This window comes from Cygnus atratus, chromosome 13 (genome assembly GCF_013377495.2).
Source record: "Cygnus atratus isolate AKBS03 ecotype Queensland, Australia chromosome 13, CAtr_DNAZoo_HiC_assembly, whole genome shotgun sequence".
Classification (NCBI taxonomy): Eukaryota; Metazoa; Chordata; class Aves; order Anseriformes; family Anatidae; genus Cygnus; species Cygnus atratus.
The window spans coordinates 9,232,015-9,249,535 of record NC_066374.1 but is presented as its reverse complement, the minus strand read 5'-3'; the positions used below and the strand labels follow the sequence as shown (position 1 = coordinate 9,249,535).

General features: G+C 44.2%; 1 protein-coding gene across 1 annotated transcript; it reads left to right on the top strand.

The window, feature by feature from the left end:
* The first annotated feature begins 13,291 nt into the window (after positions 1 to 13,291).
* SLITRK2 (SLIT and NTRK like family member 2) lies at positions 13,292 to 17,252 on the top strand. Its single transcript, XM_035541938.2, has 2 exons — positions 13,292 to 13,611; positions 14,047 to 17,252. Exon 2 carries the CDS (start codon positions 14,090 to 14,092, stop codon positions 16,661 to 16,663), a length of 2,574 nt encoding a protein of 857 aa, XP_035397831.1. The 5' UTR covers positions 13,292 to 13,611; positions 14,047 to 14,089; the 3' UTR covers positions 16,664 to 17,252.
* Positions 17,253 to 17,521: the final 269 nt, after the last annotated feature.

The window sequence follows — 17,521 nt, the reverse complement described above, 5'->3', positions numbered from 1 at the left end:
CTGTTTGTGTCAAATGATGCCCATTTGCTTTGACATGGCAGAACACCAAAGCTATGAAAACAAGGAGAATGCCAAGCCTTGAGACTGCTCTGGGAGTTGGCTGAAATGAATAAACTTTCAAGATGTTCCTGGATGCCCGAGGATGTGTCAAATGAGGCTGTGCTAAAATGATCTCAAATCTTAGATGACATCAGGTGTGAACTGCCTAAGTGTGAAGGGAACACTGCAGCAGAACCATGCATTGGCCCCGTTCATGAACTCTTTGTAGCTACTCAGCATTTGCCTCTGTTAAGGATCCAAAGCAAAGCTGATCACAACCGATTACAAGGAACTAAAGTCTTACATGCTCAGAAATGCCTTTCAGCCTGCCTCTTTGGCACACCAAATCTGTGCTTGCAAAACAGAGGCTAGAGTGGAAAAGCAAATCTCCTGGCTATAGTAAAAGTCAAGATAATTTCTGAAGGTAACACTAAATGTATGTCATTTATTCATCACCTCAAGTCAGTCATTAGCACTGAAACCCAAAGGTGACCATGCAAATACAGCACCACAACATCTCAGAAAAATGCAAGAACCTGTGTTCTTATATTAAGTCCCACTCGTCTGCCTTTGCCCAGTTGGGAATCACCACACTGTGACTGTCAGGGTCCTTAGCAGGACACGACATAGGGCTAATGGCAGAAGACTGAGTTACATTGCCACTAGGGCCAAAGTAGCAGGACAAAAGATGTACTGGTATCTCCTGGTTATCAACAGACCCAATAGCTACAAAACAGAGAGCATCCCTGTGGCTGCCCCTCTGTGACATGCTGCAGAGATTCCCAACCCAAGAAACAAATTCCAAGAAACAAAGCAAAGTGCAGCATGCAGAAGCTCATAAACATCATTGAGATAACAGCTTACTTCAGCGTAACACTAGGACAATTAGCTTCAGCACTGTTTTACACTGACATAGCTTCCAGTTTCAGCATTTGACTATTCCTGATAGCCCAGGAGTCTCCAAGCTGTGCTCCTAAAAAGGAGTTGCCCCACTTTTCTTTTGCACTCCCACAGAAGTCTCTCCTCTGTGCCTCTTCCAGTTTGACTCTTTTTTTTTTTTTTTAATGTGATTGATCAGAAGTCTATCTTGTCAGTCTCTCTGTTCAGTCCTGCTCTTGCCAGGCATTTTACATTCAGTACAACAGATCTAAAACCTAGAGCTGAGATGAGAAGAAGGAGATCACAGGAATAGAAAAAAAGGATCAGGAAGAAAATCCTGCAATCCATTCAGAACATCGCTCTTTCATGACTGATGTGTGTTGTGTAGCAACAGTAGAGAAGCCACAGAAAACTGCCTTAAACTAACAAGGAGGAACGAACATCATTAGAATGAGAAGAGCCATATGATTGTTGAAATTACAGTGAACTTGCTCAAGCCACCACATGCCTGGGTTATTGATATGGGTTTAGAGAAGAGAATACGCAGTACTCTTTAAAAGGATGTGAGGACAAGGGTTCAAAGGGAACATAACACAGGGAAACCTGGAATGGGGAGGACCAGGAATGCAACTTCTTCCACCTGCAAAATCAATTCAACTACAGTTGAATAAAAGAACAAGCTGACGTCTCCCTCCTACATTACATACTCTTCCTTATGTATACTGACGTAAGAAGGGTAAGAATGAAAAATAGCTCTATTTTCAACCACACATCAAAAAAAAAAAAAAAAAAATCGAGGACATACACAAAAGAAATTGACTGACTCCAGTCAACAGTTTGCTAAATCAACTGCCTCAAACTTTGCATGGTCTCCTGCAAAAGGACTGGCTGTGCTGGCAGCAAGAAAGACTTTGAGAGCCCTCTCTGGGTGTACAGCAGTGATTTTTCCACTGGCACATTTCTACCAGCAGGTCACTTGACTACTGATCCTATATGAATACAAGGAGAATATTTTCATGCAGCCAAAGGCAGCTTTCCAAGCACAGTTCAAAAGAAATAGGTTATTTACAGTTCTGAATCTACAGGAGGGTCCACAGCAGGTACATTAGAGGAGTCTGGAAAACTTGGTTGCTAAATCCACCACCTTCACCAAAGACTTTTTCAATGGTCATGACCTGAACTATTTTCAAATAGTTCAAATAGTTTCAAATAGTTCAAATAAATACCTTTCTTTATTTTCCAAATACAATGTAACCAACTGAAAATCAAATTTTCCTTTAGTGCCCATGCAGTGAATAATATTAGTGCTTGGTTAAATATGAATAAAGATTAACTGTATGGCTCATATTAATATATGGGAAGATCTGATGCATAAATGTTAACACAATGTACCAGCACAGCGTTCATTTTAGTTTAAAATCAGAATTAGTAGAATCTGTCTATCAAAATGGTTTTTAATAAACTGAAAAGTACATGGTATTTTTCCTTTAAAGGGAAAAGCATATATGAATACGCCAACAGAGATGAAGGTAATTATAAAGGCTCTTAAAGATAGGAAAAAAAAAAAGACAGGGAAAACAACTTCAGTTAATTCTCCTTTTCAGGATCTAATTAACCTTAAAAACTGTGAGTCTTCGGCCTTTCCCATGCATTTCAATGAAATGGAGAATGTCCCATGCTACAAACTACAGGTCTGATTTAATGGAGTTTTGACTGAGGATAAAGACAGAAGAGTCAGTCTGTGGTACCCTCTCTTCGCACTGAAAAGTGTCCAATTCCAAAGGCAAATGCACTCAGCTCAGTCATCCCAATTAAAGTGTCGGCTGCTATTCAGCATAAGCAAAGATAGCACAAAGAATCCAAAAGAATTGGTCGTTATGGCATATTTACAAAGGCACCACAGAAATTCACATTCGCTAGAGACAGCAAAGGAAAATACATGTCATTTAAACAAACACATGTGCATAAATATATGTACGTATGTACACATACAGAGCTCCCCCACACCTCAAATATCACATAATAAAATTACATAAAAAGGAGAAAATCCCTTTGCTCTCTTTAGGTCATTCTCTCAAATCTTTTGTGTATAAAAAATAAGTGGAACTACTGCTGAAGCTGCAGTATCTGGCTGCTGAAACGGTATCTTTTTGCTGGAAGTAAAAAGTGTTAAAAAAGACAAAAATTCAAGGACCCATTTCTTCATGGGTGTCTATAACAACTCATCTAATATGCAGAGCACACAGAAACCCTGGTCTTACGCTGATGTCAGACTGGCATAACCCCGCATGCCTCTAGAGGAATTTCTGTGCTGAGATCAGGACCCAGTCCGATGCCGAGCGGGTCATACCCTGCAGTGGTGCCAGGCACAGATCTCCCACTGACATCTCTGGAGGTTGTGCATGAGTGCTAGTGGCAGTCCATTAGATTCAGGTCAAGTCATCTGAAAAGCTCCAGCTTCCTTCTTTCCCAAATGCCTACCAATGACAGTATTTTTATCAGAAAGAATGAGAGGGAGAGTTCCCTGCCAAAGGTTATCTCCAAGTTCATACTGTGTGTCCTTACGCTGCCACAACCAATAAATCGCTAACAGCCATCTGTAGTAACCAGGCTTCCCTGGGACCAATTTTGCGGGGCCGACACGGATTTGTGCATGCTGCTGCAACATGGACGACAAGCTGGGCTAGCACCACAGCTCTTTGTGGCCATGGCCAGCCTCTAAATGTTTTTGAAACAATCCTTTGAAGTTCAGATTTCAAGAACAAAAGCAACACAGACAATTGGAGTATGCTCAGCAAGACTGAAACTCATCGAAAGGAGCAGGGCACCCTCCCAGAGTCTCCGCACTGGCTTCAAAGGCCCCACAGATGGCCAACAAATGCTCTGCCCCTCTCAGCCTCCCTGAGGAGCATCAGAACTGATGCTAGGACCCACTGAAGGAGCCACTTCAGGGATTTCAGACTAAGTGGATGTTTGTGCCCACACAGAATGAGCTTCACCCACTACTGCCCCCATTTTGAGGATCAAAATGACTGGGGGGGCTGCACTGTAATACTGCGGCCTCCCCATAGTGGGTGTGAAAGTCATTTCAGACTCCTCCAATTTGAGAGGAAATTCACTCCAAAAAGGTAACACAAGACATTGCTAAAGTCCTTCTTAAGCCCTTGAAGACCCTCCTCAGTTTCCTGTGCAACAGATGACATGGGTTTGTAATACATGGGAAAAAATGGCACACAGCCCATGTTCTTGTACTTGGCATAGCGGTGGACTTTGTGCCCTTTTTACCCTTTATAAAGCCAAATGACCCAGGCAAGCAGCAGGACGCCACCCCAAAGCACGATTATTTTATAGCTTCAATTTATTTTTGGGGATATCAAAATTTATGACAATTACTAAAGCAAATTGATTAAACCTTAAGCATAAACACACCGTGATAGAGAAGCTGTTTTGCTGGCATGCCAAGGAAGCATCTATTTGCAAAGTACGTGGCAATATCAAAGAGCTCTCTATTGATTAAACTTTGAAAATAAAATTGCACCACTTATCATATGCTGTTTGCAAAAATGCCAATCATTATAATACTCACATAGCATACTGTGTGTTCCCCCTGAACTCGTTAAATTCATTACTAAGACTCTATCCTAGGCTGCCTATATGTGGAAAAAACATCATTCAGATAACACGTTAACATTCATAACCAGCATTTAAAGCAGTGCATGGTGCCATCTCAAAAGATAATGGTGTTGTCAGCACTTCCAGTGTAAGCCTCATTTCAGGGGATGGAGACAGGGAGTGGCAACACTATTTCAGCTATTTTAAATGACACCAACAAAGAAGCCTGACATACAAGTTGTCAATCTAATTGTACATATCTTTCAGAGGTTCTTCCTTCACCTCCACATTAAGTTTTAAAAAATAGTGAAATTCTCAGTCTATTATTGTGAACCACCCGGCAAGTGCTATCATTCTGCTTGTGCATACAGCATCCTTTACAATTCTAATTCAAGATGTAAACCTTCATATTACAAAAGCTTTTAAGGTATCAAACAAAAATGACACGACCACTTTCTCACAGGTATACTCACACTCATCAAAAGAAAGAAACAGATAAGCAAAACAATAGGCAACAATACAACAATGAGGGCTTGGTTCATGAATTGTGTTATTAGCTGTTCCTGCAGTACCAAAACACTAATAATACTGAATACAAAAATTGATGACAAAATGGGTAAAAATAACAACAACTAAAAGTTATTTTGGGGGGGAGAAATTTGTAGGTGCAATGCTTTTGAGCCCAATCCTGCTACAGATAATTACAGTGTAAGGTATGATTTGCAAAAGGAGAGGCATTAGCTGTTGATGGTATTGTATTCTGTCAAAAACAACAGTTTTTTTGTATTAGTGTATATAAAGTTATATATAAAGTAAAAAAGCAGTTGTTGTAAGGGAAGAGAGGCTTCAGAAGGCCATGACAGCTGTGGAAGATAAATTATTTCAATGCTTATACTTGAGATGATCAGCGACAACAGGATTTCAAGTTAGAAAGCTCAAATGCTAACCAGTGTAGTGATTGCAAAGCAAAAATACTATGGAGCAAATATGTGCATAAACATTTTTACCCACAGTTTTCAAGAGTCCTCACCAATTCAATAGTTAATTGCCAAAGACAGCTGAGCTGTCCTTTTCTCCTACCAGCTTCCCTTGCAGTCATGAAATGGACATTAAAGGCTCCTGCTGTGCAAAGGATTTTATTGCTTTACAGAAAAAAAGACCACCTATTTAACATATTCAGGTTTCCCCTGGCATTCAGGCTGGAAGTGAGATACCCAAATGTCTTCAGTATTCTGGACCCCAATGACCACAATATTAAGTTGAATATTACCGTAATCTCTTCCCCTTCTGTTGTCCCTTCAGTTCTGGTGCCATGTTCAGCACATCTCTAAACTCTGCTTTGAAATGAATTTAAAAAGACAGAGAGAGCTCTGAGAATGTCCAGGAAAAAAACTTCAGGCCCAGGTAAACTCCAATGTTAAAAATCAGGATATCAAGTAATTTTAAGCACCATCCAAATTTGGTCACCATCAATAGGGAGGAGACTCTGGATATGGCCACTTATATCTGAGCACCTAAATCTTACCATAAAATGTCATAATAGACACGAGATTTTTTGTGTCTGTATTTGTGCGTGTAAAATTCCCAGAGCAGAAGTCACAGTTGAAATCCAGGCCCCATGAAGACAAAGGGAGATCGGTCAGAATTCTAGGTCAGGAATTTATGCATGCTTGTATTGTGTTTTGTGCAATAACAGTTCTGGGAGCTACTTTAGATGCTAAATTAATTTTAAGGCTTCCTTGGAGTCTGGAATTCTTTATTTGAAGTGGTTCTCCCCAAGATATTAAATGCAACCACAACTCTTCTGTGTTCCAATTGTCTCTTCAATTTCTGCTCATGACGCTTCGAGTTATTATACGTCATGCTTCAGAGTCATCATTTGTAATAGACCGTCCTCCACAAAGAGAAATACTATAGGGTAGCTTTCAGATAAATGACTACTGTTCAGAGATAGCAAAGTTTCTGCCTAAAGTGATGTTGGAAAGACTGAAGGAAATAAGGGAATTTTTTTTTCTCTAGCAGAATAAAATCCTTATTTTCTCAGAGACTTAAATTTTCCTATCATATGAATGCCAGAACAGAGGCCACCTTTTCCTGAAAGCTACATCATTTTTTTCTTTTGTTCTGACTTATATCCCCCTTTTCAGAGATGAACTACTTGCCTTTTTGGTGTAATTTCTTTTCTTTCAACTCAAGGCAGCTTCTTGGCCTGCGCTGTATTTAGTAAGCCTTGTCCCCAGTAGCCATAAGCTAGCTTCACCTGTGAAACCAGAAACCACCACCTCAGCCCACAACCTCTTTTGCACCTAGGTAATTTTACACAATGAAGTACTCACGTTGATCCTATGCATAACCAAGACCCTGAACAAGCCCTGCAAATAGTGGTGAATGTCTGATCTAAAAACATTTTCCTATCGTAGAGCTATCCCAATCATTACCATTTGATGTTGCAGGAGACCGCAAACAACAAGGCAAATGCTTATGAACAGCCAGACATATACAGGTACTGTATACATACATAAAGGACAATTACAGTTCTATTACAAACCAGATGGCAAGCACAAAACCCAACAAGTGCCCAACTGCCCACAGACATCTCATGGAATGAACTTAAAGGAAAGAACTTTTGGGAACACATGGGAGTCTGAACAGATATTCAGGTTTTTCTGCTCTCTTCGGAGCAAATATAGAAATATGTGACCTCTGTGCGTAATGACAATTCAATGACATGCCTCTCATTCTGAACATGGAATATGAAATGCTCACTGTGAACTGCTCAGAAATAATCCCCAGGCCATGATTATTCATAGAAATTATTTGGTGAGTAATTTCAATTAAATAAATTCAAGGAAACAAGAAAAATAGGCTAAACCAATAGACTGCATTATTTACGATGAATAATTCATCTGGAGGAACTCCCCCTCCCACCTTTGCATAAAGCTAGCTCAAGGCTTAGGGCACTGGAGTCCCACTTAAGCCCTGTTTTGAGGTCTTAATTGGGGACTTTCATGATGAATCACTCTGGGCTGGCCATCTGCCCAGGACTGAATTTCACCCATTGCTCCTGCTCCTCACATATTGTTAAGATACGCCATTAGCACAGTGGGATTTGGATTCTTTTAACTGTACTTCCATAAAAATCATGATATGGAGAAAGTTCATTATGTTTCTTTCACTGCTAATAAATAAAGGGAAGAAACCTCTCCTATCAACCCACCAGACTTTCAACAGTGAACATTCAGCGTACCCATACATCAACTGCTTTTTGCAAAGGTGAGTCCCATTACTAAGGCATTGCACTCAATAAAACAAGAAGACCTGACAATTTCAGCAAGATTCCCTGAATAACTAAAAACATTTGTGCCCATTTGCACTTTCATGATGGGATATTTCCAGTTAGAAACATTCACAAAATGGAATGTAGATTATGACTCTGAGGAAATATAAAAAATTGCACTTATAAATCATAGTGGTAAATATTACCGTAGACATTCACTCGTTTGAAATGAAAGACATATCCACTGTTGTTTTAGGGATGGAAAAAAAAACTTTCATTTTTTTGCTTTTGATGCTCAGCAATGTCAGCACAGAATATCTGTCTTTGGAAAGATTCATCTCACTGTCCCTATCAGAGAAAAAGGATCCACTGACATGATGAATCAAAGCACTTCCAAAAATATTTGACCCACTCAATTAAGTAAGACATATGTATGTGCTTTTAAGTTACACATTTGTTCAAAGATCTGATCCAAAGCCCACTGAAGTCCTTCCCACTGAAGTAGGAGTCCTTCCACTGACACCAAAGGGCTTTGGCTCAGACATACTACTTTGCTGAATAGCAATGAACACATCCATAAATACCAACTGTCTAACAGTACTTTGCTGGGTTCCATGCTAAATGGAGTGTGTGTACAAAGGGAGGGGAGACTGGTTTTTCTATGCAAGAATTAAAAAAAAAATATTGAACCAAAGCTAAAACAAAATGCAGTCTTAATTACCCAGAGGCGAGTGATTCTGTCTGTATCCCCGGTGTGGAGGCTACCTGGGATGCTTTTTGACAGGCATTTTCTATATCACATTTCCTGCTGAAACTGACATTACAGCTCAGAAAATATGCGTCTAATTTTTAAGAAAGTCAGGATTCCACATTAATAACACAAAACATCAGAAACTGATAGTTTTACTGCTGTGTTTTTCACCACCAGTGTAAAATCCTGCTGTGCTGACACAAAACAGATTACCCCAGATATACTGAAACAAATCATGGTGAAGTCTCTGAAAGAAAAAATTATCCTAAAATTAGATAACCGTTCTCAACAATGTGTATCCTTGGTTAGAATTTGAGTCCTTGCAGGAAGCAGAAATCGAAGGAAGAATTACTAAGCATGTTGATTTCAAGTCATATTTCATTAAATTATTTTATTTATATAGTAGGTAAGAATGAAGTGTCAGTAAACAATATTCTGAAGCAGCCCATGGCCCTCCAGATGCCTGAATGGCTGGGGGAAATGGAGCTAAAAATGCATCTGGAAATGAAGGAACATCATTACAGGTAATAGCAAAGGCCATTACCGACTGCCAGCAAACTGCAGCTCAGTAGACACCGCATGTAAAGAAGCCACCGTCACTCAGGTGCCCCTCTGCCCACAGACTGGAGCACCCACTGGCTCTCCTTCCTCGGAGGCTTTGCCACAAGCATCCCTCTCCTCTGCCCCTCTGGGAAACACATCGCACTAGTTCACTGCGTCTGTGCTAACTGGTGGGCGGGGATGGACGCCAAGGCCGCAGAGGGCAGAGACTGCCAGCTGCTTCCTCCCTGGCCTCTATACCCACCCTCTTCGCCTTGCCCTTCCCTTGCCCAAAGGCAGCCAGTGAAAGCCAGAGTCTCCTCCTTCGCCCTCTCCTTTACAGCACACTTTCCAGTGCTGCTGGATGATCTAAAAGCTTGGATTACAAGTAACAATTATTTTGCATGCTGCTCACTGCTAAATCTGGAAACTGTTTATTTCCTTAATAATCACTTTTAAGTGAGGCACAAAAATATCCCACTTACAGTATAGGAAAGATTCCAAAAATGTAGATACTCATGGAAAATGTCTCCAGCTACAAATAGGCACACATACACGCACAGGCATACAGGGAAACATCCCCTCAGAAAGTAAGCCTACAGGGAACTTGTTGACTAGCAATGAAGACTATGTCAGAACCCTGAGCTGACATGGAGTAGGCATCTTCTGTTATGCAGTTCAGGATCGCAGGATAAGGAACACAAAATCACTAAACACCTAAATCTACAAATTCCACCACGCTAGTCACCACGTTTTGTTCACAAAAATCAATATTGGTATCTATTTATACTACAGGAATAAATCCCTCCTTACCCTCTACCAGCACCCGAGCTATCTTGATAGTTTCTAATGATCAGTACAGCTTAAATCCTGCCCTCCACCCAATTCACAAAGGTTTTAGCTTAGCATGTGTTTCATTCTTTTCTTTATTCCATAAGCCCTTTGATGGATATATTCGTGCCTTCTTCATTTATAAAAAGAGAAATAGAAACAAATAAATTTATAAAGATATGTGACAAGTGTTTAGCATCCATCTGCAGATAAAATGTGGAGAAAGAAAAAGACCGCCACATTTTCAGGCTTATTCTGCTATTCTGCTCCTTGATATTTACTCTCACAGAAGGACAACAGCATGATGTGTGCTAGGCAGTAAGGGTAATGATCTGTGCCAAATTTTATGTGCTTATGCTTCATGCCGTGGTTTGGCATTTTTTTTCCGGCCAGCAGATAGATGAAGTGGTGGCTTTTAGGACCATGAGGGAGTCAAAAGCTGCCCTGGTCTATATAATAGCACAGGACTAAGGCAGACTCTTTGAAGTTGGTTTGGACTGGTATCAAGCAAGTACTTTGTTTATACCTGCACAGGAGCAGTCTGTGAATGTCCCCATGGGAAACAGGTAGGGGATAATTAAGAGCTCTTCATCAAGCAGACAAGGATATTACAAGGATAAAAATTTCAAACTGATAGTAGCCAGATGCAGAGTTGTAGAGAAAGCACATTTTTTTACCAGTGGGAGATGAAAGCTAATGGAACGATTTACCAAACATTGTGGTAGATTCTCATCACAGGCAATTGCTAAAATATGCCCAGATATGTTATTGGTTTTCCAGGGCTTTTTGTTTTGTTTTGTTGTGTGGGTTTTTTGTTGTTGTTGTTGTTTTTTCCTTAGGAGGTATGATCTAATTTAAGCATGAATTAATTCCAATTTAGCTGATGGCCTTCGTTATGCAAGATCCTAGTCACAATGGTTCCTTTAACCCTTATAACCTACAAATCTGTAAGTTTATGTCTGTAAGTTAAAAGTCTTCATAACTTTGCTCCAGAAGGAGCATGACAAAACACAGTGAAGTAACTGGGGAAGAAGAAACCTTCACAATGCTCACAAACCAGGTGTAGGACTGTGTTTTCTCAAAGCCTTGCAGACTGCTGTATCAGCCTGCCTCCTGGCCTCCCACTTCTGGAGGCTCCCAGACAGTCACGGCCTGAAAATGCTCCTGCATTCAACACACAAAATAAAGCAGGTGGGGAAGAAAGCTGTTCTTTTATATCCTGTGTTTTTAATTGAAGGGATTATAAAACACTTTGGGCATGCTGAGGAATCATGACTTTGTTCCTAAATAAAAAGCTGTAGCTATTTTTTTTTAAATCCCTGTTTTTCCTCCTACAACAGTGGTTATTATATGCATACATTTGCAGTGTAATGGAATCAGTATCATCTCTGTGTATTATTACTGTTGCAATCCCTTAACAGGCTGTTCCTTCCATCCCACATGAATCTGGTAATTACTGCTGAGGCATGCCATGTGTACACCTTCCCTTCCCAGGCAGCATCAGCAGTTACCACAAACACATTTCCCATGTACTAGTAAACACAGGCAAGTGTAACGCTGTATGCTGTCCCACGAGCCAGTTCCAGGTCATGGTCCTTGCTCACCAGAAAGCTGCACATCACTGAAACTCACAGACGTACACTGTCAGATGAGATAAAAATGCAGTGGACTTACTTCTGCCTTCAGCTTTTGCTGTGTGTTGGAGTGAGCCCTGAGAGTGCTGGCAATGCTGTGCGGGGCTGTGCGGGTGAGATGAGTTGAAGGCAGGTTACAGGAGCACGTGTGTGCCTCTGTATGCGTGACCACATGGGCAAGCATGTGCATCAATGTGCTCCCTTCTATAAAATAAAACAAAATCAACCTGGGCCTACTTTTGCCTTCTCCTTTCAGGCTCATGCCCCTTCCCTGTGTTACAAAGACCTGAACATAAGATTTGGTATGTTCTGTAACTAGTCCAATTTTGCTCTCCTAACACCATATTCTAACGCTTAAAGAGAAATCAAATGTAAAACAAGCAAAAAATCTTGCAGCAAAATAATCTGGCTGCTGACGTATTAGTGTTGTAAAACTCCAGATCTGCTACAGAGATCTCCCCTGATCTTAGCTAATTTTGCTCTGAATTCAGCTGGATAAACAGCGTTTGCATGGAGCAGCTCTGATCACATATCAAAATCCCAATCTTGTTGAAATTCACACAGCAGCACCCCAACAGCGTGCTCCAGAGCAGCAATGCTCCGGCTTTTTCCACAACCTCACCAAATTGTAAGTAGGGAAGTTGCAGCTGCTCCAATCCTGAGCACAAACTCCAGGACTTTCCTGCCCAGCAGCACTGCAAAGGTATCTGTGCTGGCTGCTGCAGGATGCTACCTTTCCTGACACCAGCCCCCCCCTCAGAACAGACAATACATCTCTGCTGCTCCTGAAGTGTGGGCTTTGATACTTAATGGTCAAAGACTAACACAAAATGACAGCACCAATCTTGCCAAGTCCAGCAGTCTTTTGGCAGCAAACCTCTACATTCTGGAGACTCGCTGCTTCCAGCTCCCTATAAAAATCCTACAATAATGCCCCCTGCCATATTAGCACTTTAAAAATTCATTGTGGATTGTCTATTTTGTATTTTTTCCCCAGTGTGAACCCAGAGTTTTACCTTCTAGATAGAGATCAAGAACAGCCATCCTTTCCTATCTATTCCTTTCGCCTCTATGCGAGGGCATGGTGCTTAAGCGAAGTCACAATAACCCACATCCAACATCTTGTTCTTTCAACGTGCAGCCAAATTCTATACCATAACATCTCAATTTGGCCACAGGATGGGTCTAGGCACTGTGACGGGTCACGCTGGATGTGGTCTCAGCTTCTCAGCACCCGGCTGAGCTTTCCAGAGCGCACAGGGCTGCGGGCACCCACTGGCCGCAAGGTGTTGAACTTCCCTGGACGCCGGGAAACGTCACGGCCCCGGACAGGGCTCGGCGAGGCAATTTGGGGATGCCAGGAGCGAAGAGAAGTGCTGATGCCGGAGCCGGCTTTTGCAGCACCCCTGCTCCGAGAGCCAGATTGTGTGCGGCGTGTGCGGTGTGCGCCAGCTGGCCGGCCGGCTCGTGCCAACGCGGCTCCTTGCCTCACTCTTCTGAAAGCACGGATTTCGGGACCCGGAGCCCCAGATCCTCCGGACCCAGGTACCTCCACTCGTCGCCTCCTTCCTCTCCCCGGCTGCCAGTCCCCGCGCTGTCCTGCCGCTGCTATCAGAGCGCTCCGGCGCGGCAGGGCTGGGGATGGGGGTGCCGGGGGGGGGCCGGGGGTGGTGTTGGGGGGGGAGGGCTGGGAGAAACGTGTCCCCCCCGCCCCCGGCGTGACGTCAGCGCGGTTCCGTGCGGGGCAGCCGGCAAAAGCCCCGCGCCGCGCCGCGCCCCGCGCACACCGCCCCGCTCCCGCAGCGCCGCCGCTGCTCCGAGCCCCCTGCCCTGCCCGGCTCGGCTCGGCACGGCACGGCTCCACGCCGAGCCACGGCACGGCACCGCCTCGCCGGGCTCCTCCCGAGGCGTGAGGCGGGCGATGCCTCTCGCCGCCGGGCGCCTGGTTCCCGGGGCGCGGCGGCGCTCGGCGGCTGCCCCTGCTGCAGCCCCTCCAGCCCCTGCAGCCCCTACATCCCCTGCAGCCCCCTCGGGCGCCCTGAGAGCAGGTAGGTGGGAGCGGGGGGATGCTGCGGGGTGCGGGGAGCCGCGGGGGCTTCGGCTCGGAGGAGCCCTGCTGCCGGCACGGGGGTACGGATGGGTTTTTTCTGCCTCCCCCGGCTGAAAATAGCGGTAGCGGCACGGAGCTGGGCAGCGGGGGCTGCCCCGGGCCGCTCTGCTGGCGGCAGCCCCCGGGGAAGTGGTGGCAGAGGGGCCGGGGGGCGCAGCGCCGGGATGCCGGTGGCCGGGGCTCCCCGAGGGGCTGCCCCCAGCACAGCTCGGCCGGCACTTCCCCGGGGGGAGGATTTCGGAGTTTGGCAAGTCGCTGCCTTGCCCCCCCTCCGCCCCCAGCCTGGCGACCTGCTCTGCCCGCCGCTTGCAGTCTCTGCTCCTGGCCGTTTTCATTGGGGGTTTCTTCTTTCTCTCCTCACCTGCCTCAAAAGGTTTGACTGTAGGTACTGAAGCGGGGATCGACGGCGCATAAAGATGCTGAAGGGTGTTTGGTTGCTCAGTTTGTTAACAGTGGCTGGGATCTCGCACACAGAGAGTCGCAAACCTGCCAAAGACATTTGCAGCAAGAGCCGCTGCCCTTGCGAGGAGAAGGAGAACGTGCTAAATATTAATTGTGAAAACAAAGGATTTACAACCGTCAGCCTCCTGCTGCCGCCACCGTCCAAGATCTACCAGCTCTTCCTGAACGGGAACGCGCTGACCCGCCTGTTCCCCAATGAGTTTGTCAACTACTCCAACGCCGTGACCCTGCACTTGGGCAACAACGACATGCAGGAGATCCGCACGGGGGCCTTCAGCGGGCTCCGCACCCTCAAGAGGCTGCACCTCAATAACAACAAGCTGGAAGTGCTGAAGGAGGACACGTTCCTGGGCTTGGAGAGCCTGGAGTACCTGCAAGCCGACTACAACTACATCAGTGCCATCGAAGCGGGGGCCTTCAGCAAGCTGAACAAGCTCAAAGTGTTGATTCTCAATGACAACCTCCTGCTGTCCTTGCCCAGCAATGTCTTCCGCTTTGTGCTCCTCACCCACCTGGACCTGCGGGGCAACCGGCTGAAGATGATGCCTTTTGCTGGTGTGCTGGAGCACATTGGAGGCATCATGGAGATCCAACTTGAAGAAAACCCTTGGAACTGCACCTGCGACTTGCTGCCACTCAAGGCCTGGCTAGACACCATCACCGTCTTCGTGGGTGAGATAGTCTGCGAAACACCTTTCAGGCTGCACGGGAAAGATGTGACCCAGCTCACCAGGCAAGATCTCTGCCCTAGGAAAAGCTCCAGTGATTCAAACCAGAAGGAAAAACACCCTGTCCTCTCAGACCCACATATCTCAAGGTTACTGCCCACAGCTAACTCTGCCATCAATCCCACCAGAGCCCCAAAAGCCAGCCGCCCCCCAAAAACCAGGAACCGCCCTACACCCCGTGTCACTGTGTCTAAAGACAGACAAATATTTGGACCTATCATGGTTTACCAGACAAAGTCTCCTGTGCCCATCACCTGCCCAGCCGGCTGCATCTGTACGTCACAGAGCTCAGACAATGGACTAAATGTGAACTGCCAAGAGAAAAAGATAAGTAACATCTCTGATCTCCACCCTAAGCCAACCAGTCCAAAGAAACTTTACCTTACCAGTAACTATCTACAAGTCATTTACAGAACCGATCTTGTAGAGTACAGCTCTCTGGATTTGTTACATCTAGGAAACAACAGAATTGCAGTGATACAAGAAGGTGCCTTTACAAACCTCACAAGTTTACGTAGACTTTATCTTAATGGCAACTACCTTGAGATTCTGTACCCTTCTATGTTTGAAGGGCTGCAGAGCCTGCAGTATCTCTACCTAGAGTACAATGTCATTAAGGAGATCCTGCCACATACCTTTGATGCTCTGAGTAATCTTCATCTGTTATTCCTCAACAACAACCTGCTCAGATCCTTGCCCGACAATGTCTTTGGCGGCACTTCCCTCACCAGACTCAACCTCAGAAACAACCATTTCTCGCACCTGCCGGTGAGAGGAGTCCTAGATCAGCTCTCGGCTCTAATTCAGATCGACCTCCAGGAGAACCCGTGGGACTGCACGTGTGACATTCTGGGGCTGAGGAACTGGATAGAGCAAGTCACTGACCAGAACAACCACCAGTCAAATGCCCCCGTTGTTATCAACGAAGTCATCTGCGAGTCTCCCACCAAGCATTCTGGAGAGCATCTGAAATTCCTGAGCAAAGAAGCCATCTGTCCAGAGAACCCCAACTTGTCAGACTCTTCTCTCCTGTCCATGAATCAGAACACAGATACCCCCCAGCTCCTCGGTGTCTCACCCAGCTCCTATCCGGAAATACACACTGAAGTTCCACTGTCTGTCTTAATTTTAGGCTTGTTGGTTGTGTTCATTTTGTCAGTCTGTTTTGGGGCAGGCCTGTTTGTCTTTGTCCTTAAGCGCCGGAAGGGGGTGCAAAGCATGCCCAGTAGCGCCAACAACTTAGATATAAGTTCATTTCAGCTCCAGTACGGGTCCTACAACTCTGAGACCCATGACAAAACTGAAGGACATGTATATAACTACATTCCCCCTCCCGTTGGACAGATGTGCCAAAACCCGATCTACATGCAAAAGGAAGGGGATCCAGTTGCCTATTACAGGAATCTCCATGAGTTTAGCTATAGCAACCTTGACCACAAAAAGGAAGATCCCACCAGTCTTGCATTTACAATCAGTGCAGCTGAGTTACTGGAAAAGCAGTCCTCACCTCGGGAGCCAGAGCTGCTGTATCAAAATATTGCAGAAAGGGTCAAGGAACTCCCCACCGGAGGATTAGTTCATTATAACTTTTGCACCTTACCCAAAAGGCAGTTTGCCCCTTCGTATGAATCCAGACGCCAAAACCAGGACAGGATAAATAAAACTGTTTTATATGGAACTCCCAGGAAATATTTTGCAGAACAATCTAAACCTGAGCATCCTTTACTCCAAGGAAAGCTACAAACAGAACCAGACTACCTCGAAGTTCTGGAAAAACAAACTGCAATCAGTCAGCTGTAAGGGGGGAGGTGGGAGGCAAAGGAAAATTTTTAAATGAGCTCAGCATCAAATTTGATTGATTCTGAGCTCAGTGCTGATGTCATCTGTCGCATTCCCAACGTTTTCACTTTTTAAATTAGAGAGGGAGTAAGAGAGAGAAATGGAACCCTTACAGCACAGCAGGGATATGGTGTTGCTTTTGCAACGCTCCCTTTAAGTTATTTCTATCTCTCTCTCCTTTTGAACCTTCTGTAGGAACTGCCACTGCAAATGTATGTTTCTGTAATAAATCTTGCGTAATTCTTTTTCATTTGGAAGGAAATGAGGAAGGGGGTCTTTGGGTTTTTCTGTTGTTTTTTTCTTTTCATTTCAAAGTGGAAATAATGTATTCTGTAGAAGATCTCCAAAGATCTTTTTTTTTTTTTCCTGGACTATGACTTTCTTTTGTAAATAATAATATACAGTACTGCTGTTTCAATTACCAAGTATAGCCACTGGGCGTCACTTTTTTGTGTTAAAGTGCCTTTGCACTTTAAGTACATTATTACTTAATTGTTGCTCTTAGCTTTGATAAATTGAACCTATTTTAATGTGTTGTATTTTTGAAATTAAAAAAAATATGTAAAATAGACCTATATGTCAGCTGCATTAAATCAGAAGGTTTGATTTATAGGAAAGCTGCCCATCTTTAAATGAATCTAGTTCTAGGACCTTACAAACTGAACTGTAATTTATTGGGGTATATTTTTTTTCCCTCTGGGTTTGTTCAGAATGATTCACCGAAATCAACTGAGAGGATTTAGCAATGGACTAGAGGTTATCAAATGCCTCAGCTGGGAGTAACAGCTCATTAATAAAACACGTTTAACACAATATCAT